Below are 10,944 nucleotides of genomic sequence, written 5' to 3'. Positions count from 1 at the left end.
AATCTTGCAAGATCTCTTTCTGTTCAGTAAGCAAACAAGCCATACTCCCCGTTGATTTTCTGTTTAATGCATCAGTTACTGTGTTGGCTTTCCCGGGGTGATACTGAATCTCCAGATCGTAGTCTTTTATTAGTTCCATCCATCTTCTCTGACGCATATTCAACTCTTTCTGCGTGAAGAAGTATTTCAGGCTCTTATGATCCGTGTAGACTTCACATTTTGCTCCATACAGATAATGCCGCCAAATTTTCAAGGCAAAAACGACTGCGGCCAATTCTAGGTCATGTGTTGGATAGTTCTTCTCGTGTGGCCTCAACTGCCTGGAGGCATAAGCAATAACTTTTCTGTTCTGCATTAACACACAACCCAAACCTTTATAAGATGCATCACTGAAAATCACAAAATTTTCCGTATCTGAAGGTAGTGTCAAAATTGGTGCCGTGGTCAATCTTGTTTTCAATTCATGAAAGGATGATTCTCTTTCACTATTCCACTCAAATGGTCGCCCTTTACGTGTCAATTGGGTAAGAGGCACAGCTAATTTCGAAAAGTCCTTCACAAACCTCCTGTAGTACCCAGCTAAGCCCATGAAACTGCGAACTTCTGTCACATTTGTCGATGTAGGCCAATTCACAATTGCCTCTATTTTCTGCGGGTCCACTAAAATTCCTTCCCTGTTGATCACATGCCCTAAGAAAACAACTTCATCCAACCAAAACTCACGTTTCTTTAGTTTAGCAAATAATTTTCTTTCCCGAAGTATTTGTAAAACAGTCCTCAAATGATGCTCATGTTCGAGTCTATCTTTAGAGTATATCAAAATATAATCAATGAAGACTACAACAAACTCATCAAGGTAGGTTTTAAAAATTCTATTCATTAAGTCCATAAACGCTGCCGGAGCATTAGTTACTCCAAATGGCATAACAAGGAACTCAAAATGACCATACCTCATTCTAAATGCGGTTTTCTCAACATCCTCTGCCTTAACTTTCAGCTGATGATATCTGGATCTCAAATCAATCTTAGAAAACACTTGTGATCCCTACAACTAGTCAAATAAACCATCAATACGGGGTAAGGGATAGTTGTTCTTTATCGTTACCTTATTCAATTCCCGGTAATCGATGCACAGGCGCAAAGTACCATCCTTCTTCTTCACAAATAACACTGGTGCACCCCAAGGCGAAGTGCTAGGTTGGATAAACCCCTTGTCAAGGAGGTCTTGCAACTGTTCTTTCAATTCTTTCATTTCAGCAGCAGCCATTCTGTAGGGAGTCTTAGAAATGGGCAAGGTGTCTGGCACAGTTTCAATGGTAAACTCTATCTCCTTGTCTACCAATTCCCCTGGTAATTCATTTGGAAATACATCTAGAAATTCTCTAACAATAGGAATATCATTTAATTCAGCATTCATAGATTGTTCGGTCAACACATAGCACATATAACCCTGACACCCTTTCCTGATCAGTTTGCATGCTTTCATTGCAGATATTAAATAAGGTGGAGGCACTACCCCGTTACCCACAAACACAATCTTTTTCTATTCTGGTGGTTTAAACGCAACCCGTTTTGTTACACAATTAATGGTGGCACAATACTTGGTTAACCAATCCATTCTCAAGATTACATCAAAATGTCTAAAATTTAAAAGCAACAAATCTACATACAGGATAGCATCCTCAACACGCATTCCACAAAACCGGTATATGGATTCACACAACACAGATTCCCCCGATGGAGCAGACACACATAGCAAATATGGCAATAATTCTAGGGGTCTATTTAGTCTAGATGCAAATGTACATGTCACAAATGAGTGTGTTGATCCAGAGTCAATTAATACAAAGGTATCCTGATTACATGTTGAAATAGTACCTGAGACAACGGCATTGGCATTCCGTGTATCACCCAGAACAAGCGCAAAAACTCTCCCCTGTCTCACGGTATCCCCGGTAATAACGGACCTCAAAGTGTTTCCCGGCTTTGGAAATGATGCAGTTCAACTAGCTGCTAGTTTCCCACTGTTCTGATTACATTCTCGGGCTATGTGCCCTTGCTCCCCACATTTGAAATAGGCTCTTGATGCACAGTAACAGACTCCACGGTGCCTTTTGCTACAAATGTTGCGCATGGGAGCTGTGTCTCGGGAAGAACTTGAAGTAGTTGAGGAGCCCGTGTTTTGCTTTTTCAGAAATTTCTTCTTCAAAAAGAAGTCTTTCCTTTTATTGCCTTCCCATTTTGTTGTTGGCTTAGCTTGTCTAGCTATGTTAGCCTCTGATATGATGGCCTTGTCAAGCACCCCAATGTAGGTCTCCAACTTCAGGACATTCACTCTCTCTAGGATGTCACTTTGGAGCCCACCCTCAAAATGTCTTGCCTTCTTGTAATCAGTGTCAATTACATTTGGTGCAAACCTGGCCAATTCAGTGAATTCGGCCTCATACTCAGCTACAGTCATGCTGTCTTGCTTGAGTTCCATGAACTCGGCTACCTTCCTATCTCGAACACATTGCGGGAAGTACTTATCATAAAAGATCTCCATAAATTTTACCCAGTCCACCTCTTTATGATTCTCACGCATTAACATCCATCATCTTCGGGCCTCGTCTTCCAGCATAAAAGTGGCTAGAAGCACTTTTTGTGTCTTTGAACAGGTGAACACTTCAAATAATTTCTCAATGCCGAGGACCCACGCTTCAGCTTTCAACGGATCTAATCCCCCGTGGAACTGTGGTGGTTTCATTTTCTTGAATTCCTTGGTGAGAGCTATTATCCGGTCATCATTTTGATTGTCTGGCACGGGTGGTGCCGGAGGTGGAGGTGGTGGGTGTGGTTGCTGCCACTATTGTTGCCACTCTTGTTGCTATCTCAAAGCCTCTGTCATTTCTTGAATCAATCTTTCTATTCTGTCCAGTCTGGCAGTAGAAGATTCCTCTATCTCATCACCTCTGGTTCTCACTATCTGATTAAACCTGCATTATATTTCGTACAAAAGGTACACAAGTACGCATAAGAAGCACATATTTCCAGATAATTTGCGATGCAAGTAGTTCACAACTTACACATATAATTGTTCATATTAAAACATTGAGGCATATAATCAATGCTTCCAAATTCATATTTATCACATGAATGCATCCTAGATCTTATTTAGACGCTTATCGCTCTTTTGGACAAGTGTGTGAGTTATTAACTCGTGCTCTGATACCACTCTGTCATGACCTGAACCCGCCCTTATGGGTTAAGGACATAACCGGCCAGTAATCCTGAGATTACCTACGGCCTCAAACAAAAACAGAGATAACTCATCAGAGTAAAGGGGCCAAACAGAAGCAAAGATTAAAAACTGTCCATAGAGTCGTGCTTATATGCAATTTAAAACAAACCATACGCATATACGTTAATAACCCACAACAAAATACAGTATCATAAAATCCTTTACAGACAGGATCATCCAAGCTGAGTCAACCCATAACAAAACTATATACAGATAGACGCAAAGTCCTTGCCAACAAGACAAAATATAAATACATAACACAATGGCAAGGATGGGTCTCGTGCGTGAGACGCAAGGCTAACTCTCCAAAACTCATGTTGTTCCTGGCAGACTTCACTGGGGCTGGGTTTGGACTTCTCTTGGCTCACCTACAAACACATGAATGAGCGTGAGCGATAGCCCAGTGAATAATATCAAATCACATATAGAAGTTACATGACAATGTAGAACAACATGTTCCAAACGGCCTTAGGCCCAATTAATACCCTTATTTAACAAATATATAACTATACGAAATTCAAATCAAGTGATTGTAGTTCTAAACATTCTGGCCTTTGGCCCATTAAGGCTTTTATTCATGTCAAAACGGCCTTCGACCCATTCGTTTACGTCAAACGGCCTTCGGCCCATACATTTGTGTCAAAACGACCTTAGGTCCATTCATATACGTCAAAACGACCTTCGGCCCATTCGTTTACGTCAAAACGACCTTCGGTCCATTCGTTTACGTCAAAACGGCCTTCGGCCCATACATTCCCGTCAAAACGGCCTTCGGCCCACCCATTCATGTCAAAACGACCTTAGGTCCATTTATTTCTATCAAAACGACCTTAGGTCCATTTATTCATATCAAAACGAGCTTTGGTCCGTTCACTCGTTCATGTCAGACTTTTGTCCACAATTCCAATTAGCAACTCGTAAAGCTTATAAGGGAATAAACAGTTAGACATTGTTAAGCTTTCAAATATTGATATTACTCACAGTGATCGGCTTGTGGATTCGCCCTGGAGCTTGACCCTACACATTTCATGAACACAAAAGGGTCATTAACAATTCAACCCGTTCCTTAATTCACATATTCCTCTTTAGGCTTTATTCTTATCTCATTAACTCATTTACAATGCTTAACATATGCCTAAGAGTGTTTACAAGTGAAGGAGAATGGAAAATGAAACACAGAATGCATGAACAAAATTTCAAAAAACAGGGTCCCGCTCGAGCGGACCCAAGAGACCTGCAAAAGTACTGGTTACCTCAAAATTACGCTCGAGCGAGAATTAGGGAGCTCAATCGGAAGGCCTGTCTACAACAGCTCCCTGCTCGAGCGTGAAACATCCCGCTCGAGCGAACATCCAACTCTGCAAAAAGTACTGGGAGCACGATTTTCCCGCTCGAACGGCACTTCACCTGCTCGAGCGGACATAAAAAATCTGGGTTTTCCAGATTGAGTTCTTGAGCTCCAATTCGATTTTCAACCAACAAATCATGCATGTTATGGCTCAATTCTCAAATATAAGTATACTAATATGATGTAAACCCCAAATCTCAACCCATGGAGCTCAATTCACAATTAATTCACATGCATGCCCCAATCTCCCATCAAACTCATTCTAACATAACAAATTCATACATTCAAGCTCATATCTTCATAAATTGTACATGCATGTGATGAATTAGCCACATTCTCAACTTAGACAACACAAATGGTGATCAAAACATGAGTTTTAACCAAAACTCTACTTGAGTAATGTATTTCAAGCTTATACATGCTATTTCAACACAATTTCTTACATGCATGCATATGTCAAGCTTTAATTCAACAAGAACCAACCCAATTTCATTCCAATCTTACTCTTGATCACTCAATTAACTTGAACACACAAAATTACAAACTATAATCCAAGAATTACTCACCTAGAAGCTTTGATTCTCACAATCTATAACAATTCTTGGATTATCTTCAAGGTTTCCAAGCTTTAAGCTACAATTTGCACAATTCTCCTCTCTCCCTCTCCACAGCCGACTCTCCTCCTTTTCTCAAGGTTTGATCAGCCAAAATGTAACAAATGAGGAGAATTGAGGGTGTATTGCCTCTCCAACAAAACCCACTAATTTTAATATAATATTGCTAAAGTAATTGGGCACTAATTTAACAATTTAATCAACTAATCTGGCCCGAATCAATTTTTCAATTACACTTCACCGTAGGCTTTAAAAATTACGCCAATCACAATGGCGCAATCAATATCGGGTTCTGTGGCCGATAAGGCCTTCAATTTAATTTCCGAAGCAAATAGTCAAACAGATATTCCTACGATGAATAGATAGAAATTCAAAACCACATATATTTTCACATGATGGCACATAAAATCATGCTAAACACATAATCATACTCAAATTAAGGACCAATTAGCATACTACGGAACAGGGGTATCACATCCGAAGCCCAAGAGAGTAGATGGCTGGCTTGAGCAAACAGTGAAGACATTTGAGATGTTTCACATTGAAGACAGTGAGCTAAGGGTGACTCTAGTGAGTTAGTACCTCAAAGGAGATGCATGCCAATGGTGGAAGTACACCAAGGGTACAGTGGAACCGACATTGGAAGCTTTTTGTCATTGCTTTCCAAGACAAGTACCTACCTCCCACTGTGAGGGAGAGATTAAGGCAAGAATTCCAAAACCTCAAGCAACTTAACCTGTCCATGGCCGAGTTTGAGGCGACCTTCACTAGTTTGCCTCGGTTTGCACTGAAGTTTGTGACAATGGAGGAACGTCGTTGCATAGAGTTTAAGAAGAGATTGAGAGCAAAGATTTTATTCAAGGTTGCCAGGAATATGATTCGAAACTATGACCATCTTGTGAATGCGGCAACACATGTAGAGATTACTGTGTAGGCTGAGGAGGAGAGACTTCGGGGTTCGAGGTTTAGGGGCCAGGAGTCATAGAGGGACTTTAGACCCAATAAGAAGAATAGGGGCACTTCTTCATCCCAACCCTAGTCACAACAATCTAGATCTACTTTTTTATTGCCAAGTGGTGGCATGAGGAGGAATGCTTAAGGGAGCTTTACTTGTTTCAAATGTGGCCAACCGAGTCACAAGGCCAATTCCTGCCCACAGAAGGGAGGAGGGTAGCAGATGTTACCACCACTGCCTAACCAATCTTAAAGTTAGTCCTAGAGTAGGGGGCAAGGACCTACTTGTTTTTAGTGCGGTCAGTCAGGACACTTGAGGAGAGCTTGCCCACAGTTGGGAGGCGCATCTAGTGCATCAAGGTCAAGGCACACTTAGAGTTATCAGCAGGCTCATTCAGTTCAAACCCCACAAGCTAATTAGGGAGCCGCTTTGACTCAGTCAGTTCAGTAGGCCTATGCTCCGAGAGATGAGCAGGTTAATCAGAGGCCACAGGAGTACGTGTTTGCTGCTACAACGCTAGAGCAGTTGCCAGGGTCCTCTGTTGTGAGAGTTATTTCTATTGTGTACAATTCTTTGGCTAATGTGTTGATAGACATGGGTGCGTCGCATTCATTTATATCTTTTGCTTTTGCTTCTGCATTGGGTTAAAGGTGGCTCAGTTACGTCTCCACTCAGGGCAGAGTCACCAGTTAGGAGTAAAGTTGACTTGGACCGGGGGTGTCGTGGTTGTGAGATAGGGGTTGCTAGGCGTCAACTTCCTTTTGCAGTTGGGTTGCTAGACATGTCGGGTTTTGATGTCATTTTGGGCATGGACTAGTTGTCTTCGTATCGTGCTATGATTGATTGTTATTGTCAGAGGGTTATGGTGTGCACCTCGAGTGGTGACATTTTTTATTTTCTGGGGGATCGAGCTGATAGAGTATTATCACTAGTTTCTGACCCTCGTAGTAGGGGTGAGCTTAGTTGTCTTCTTACAACTCTCTTGGATAGTGAGAGTGATGAGGTTCGAGTAAAATTGCCGAAGGTAGTTTGTTAATATCCTGATATCTTTCCCAAGGATCTTACTAGTGTGCCAACCCACCGGGAGATCGAGTTCTCCATTGGCTTAGTGTCTGGCACAACACCGATTTCCATGGCATCGTATAGATTTGCACCTGCGAAATTGCATGAGTTGAAGATTCAACCCCAAGAACTCTTAGACAAGGGCTTCATTTACCCAAGTACATCATCTTGGGGAGCACCGGCTCTCTTTGCAAAGAAAAATGATGAGTTATTGTGGTTATGTATTGATTACCGCAAGTTGAATCGAGTTACCATTAAGAACAAATATCTCCTACCCAGAATAGATGACTTGTTTGACCAACTTAGGGGGTCTCGTTGCTTTTCGAAGATAGACTTGAGGTCGGAGTGCCATCAATTGAGAGTCTGGGAGGGAGGAGGATATCTAGAAAATAGCCTTTCGCACGCGTTATGGCCATTATAAATTCCTTGTAATGCCTTTTGGTCTAACCAACGCTCATGCTTCCTTTATGGACTTGATCAATCGAGTCTTTTGAGAATTCTTAGACCGCTTCATGGTCGTCTATGTGGATGATATTTTGATTTATTCAGCCTACGAGGAGGAACACGAGGAACACTTGCAGATAGTACTTAACTTGCTTAAGATGCGCAAATTATATGCTAAATTCGAGACATGAGAGTTTTGGTTGAATGAAGTGAAGTTCTTGGGGCATGTTATGTCGAGAGAAGAAGTAACTGTAGACTCTACTAAGATAGATGTTGTGCAATATTGGAAATAACCTAAAAATGTTTTTTAAATTCGGAGTTTCTTGGGGTTAATCCGGTGATATCGTCGTTTTGTAAGAGACTTCTCTAGATTAGCCGCACCGTTGACAAAGTTGACAAGGAAGGGTGTCAAATTCGTATGGAACGAGACTTGTGAGAAGTCATTTCAATAACTTAAGACTAGGTTGACTACCGCACCGATTTTGATAATTCCAAAAAGAGGTTTGGGTCATACCGTGTATTGTGATGCGTCCTAAGATGGACTTGGTTGTGTATTGATGCAAGAAAGGAAGGTTGTGGCTTATAGTTCATGACAATTGAAAACTCATGAAAAGAACTACCCTCCCCATGACTTAGAACTAGGGACAGTAATTTTTGCTTTACAGATTTGGAGGCATTATTTGTATGGTGAGAAATTTGATGTTTTCTCTGATCATAAGAGTCTAAAATATTTGTTTTCCCAAAAAGAATTGAATTTACGCCAACAGAGATAGATGGAATTTATGGAGGATTATGACTTTGAGTTGCACTATCATCCGGAGAAGGCCAATGTAGTGGCCGATGCCTTGAGTCGGAAATCCGTGAGTAGTTACGCAAGTGTGGCCATTTGAGAATGGGTTATGCTAGGCGATATCGATGAGTTTGATTTGCATTTGGATTAGTCCAGCGAGGGTGCTACCTTGTTTACCGTGATTGCTTAACCTACCTTAATTAGTAGAGTCATCGAGGCACAACGGGGTGACCGTGAGGTGGAGACAATCTGTGATAGGATCTCCAATAGGAAGGAAGAGAAGGGTTTGAACATACACTTGGACTTGAGTGTTAGATATCTAGACCATTTTTTTGTGTCAGAATCTTGTCAGGAAGAGGTACTCCGAGAGTTTCATCACTGATGCCTTCCGTTACATCCGGGAGGCACAAAAATGTATCATGATCTTAGTTACCAGTTTTGGTGGAGGGGTATGAAGCGGGATGTCGCTTTATTTGTGTCGAAATGCCTTACTTGTCAACAAGTGAAGGCCAAGCACCAAAAGCCAGCTAGTTTTCTATAACCCTTACCGATAGCCGAGTGGAAATAAGAACATGTTACCATGGATTTTGTAGTTGGGCTTCCTAGAACACAACGGGGCAATGATGTCGTTCGAGTGATTGTTGATACGTTGACTAAGTCTACATACTTCATTCCGATAGGCACCGACAACTCAGTTGACCATTTGGCAAAGTTGTATATTAGAGAGATAGTTCGATTTCATGGGGTTCCTGTGACCATTGTTTCGGATAGAGATCCTTGTTTTACTGCCTGGTTGTGGCAAAGCCTTCAAAAGGCACTGGGAACTAAGTTGACCTTTAGCACCGCTTATCATCCTTAGATCGATGGGAAGTCGAAGCATACCATTCAGATTTTGGAGGACATGCTTAGAGCTTGTGTCCTTGATTTTAAGGAGTCTTGGGAGAGGCACCCATCGTTGATTGAGTTCGCCTATAACAATAGTTATCAGGCTAGTTTTGAGATGGCACCGTTTGAGGCCTTGTATAGCCGACCTTGTAGATCACTGGTTTGTTAGGCTAAGATGGGTGATGCACCGATGTTGGGCCCGGAGATTGCTAGAGAGACGACTAAGAAAGTTGCTCTTATTAAAAAAAGGTTAGCTACGACTCAAAGTCGACAAAAGAGTTATGCCGATAAGAGAAGACGACCTCTATCCTTCGAGGTTGGTAACCATGTATTTCTTAAGATTTTGCTGAGACGGGGTTTGATGAGATTTGGAAAGAGTGGAAAATTGCCTCCAAGGTTTATTGGACCTTTTGAGATTTTGGAGCAAATTGGGGAAATAGCATATTGTTTGGCTTTATCGCCACAACTTTTGGAAGTTCATGACGTATTCCATATATCTATGCTTATGAAGTATGAACCTGACCCTTCTTATGTACTTGATTTGGCTGACATGGATATAGATGAGGATGTCTCATACAAAGAAGGACCGGTCCAAATATTAGATACTCGAGAACAAGTGTTATGGGGTAAGACTATACCAATAGTGAAGGTGTTATGGAGACACCATGGGATTGAGGAAGCAACATGGTAACGGGAGGCGAAAGTCCACTCCTAGGATTCGGATTTATTTGAAAATGCTTAAATTGTTCGAAATTGTAAAATTCTCATAATGTTTGAAAACGGAAGTATTTGAATTGCTAACTACTTGTTATTACAATTATTGTTGTTTTCAAGCATGGAAATTGTTGTAAGGTTTCCACAACTGTTGTTAAACCACATGCTCGTGATTATCGTTTTGGTTTGGTATGGTGGCTACGAAAAAAAAAAAACTATGATGTTAGCAATGAAATAGTTGTGATTTTGAAAATCTAGAGATTGTTGTTTAAATTCTATGTTATTGGGTATGATTACGATTGTTGAGTAAATTATAGGATGAATATTATCATTTGTTATACCATTGGGTTGCTTTGCCGTTGTTTGGGTTATTGAGGCTTTGGAGTTTCTTTTTGAGTGGTCTCCAAATTTCGGGGATGAAATTTCCTAAGGTGGGGAGGTTGTGATGCCCGGGTATATAACTCACCTCGTTTTCCTTTAATTGTCATTGTCTTGTTCGTGTTGGGGGTGTTGAGATTTAATCTGAGGTCTTGTCAACTATTTGAGTTCACCGTTCTTGAAACTTCCCTCGGATCTCATTTTTATTTCATTCCGGAGTTGAGTTCAGGGTAGGTGCGGAAAGTGAGCCGCACGAGTGGGGGAGAGTGGCGCACGTGTGGAAGGTATGTGCTACATGTGCGAAAATGGTACCGCACGTGCGAGAACGCGTTGTGTTCGAAAATTTTCTCTTTTACTTTTCTTGGGCTGAGCACCCATCTCACTTTTCTCTCATCTCTATATCTCTAAAACACATTTCTCCTCATTCTCTCTACATTGCTCTCAGCAAATCACATTAATCCTTTGATTTCTCCA

At 41.3% G+C, this 10,944-nt stretch overlaps 1 protein-coding gene across 1 annotated transcript; it reads left to right on the top strand.

Annotated features, from left to right (window-relative positions):
- Positions 1–9,553: 9,553 nt before the first annotated feature.
- Positions 9,554–10,069, top strand: LOC145821956 (uncharacterized). Its single transcript, XM_082918522.1, has one exon. The coding sequence runs from the start codon at positions 9,554–9,556 to the stop codon at positions 10,067–10,069; it is 516 nt and encodes a 171-aa protein (XP_082774648.1).
- Positions 10,070–10,944: the final 875 nt, after the last annotated feature.

This window comes from Camellia sinensis, chromosome 3, assembly GCF_055761805.1.
Source record: "Camellia sinensis isolate YWXY chromosome 3, ASM5576180v1, whole genome shotgun sequence".
Lineage (NCBI taxonomy): Eukaryota > Viridiplantae > Streptophyta > Magnoliopsida > Ericales > Theaceae > Camellia > Camellia sinensis.
The sequence above is the reverse complement of the archived record's forward strand: the minus strand, read 5'-3'. Positions and strand labels throughout refer to the sequence as shown.

Excerpts from the sequence above, each read along its gene's own strand:
- LOC145821956 (XM_082918522.1), top strand. The coding sequence starts at position 9,554 with ATGGGTGATGCACCGATGTTGGGCCCGGAGATTGCTAGAGAGACGACT.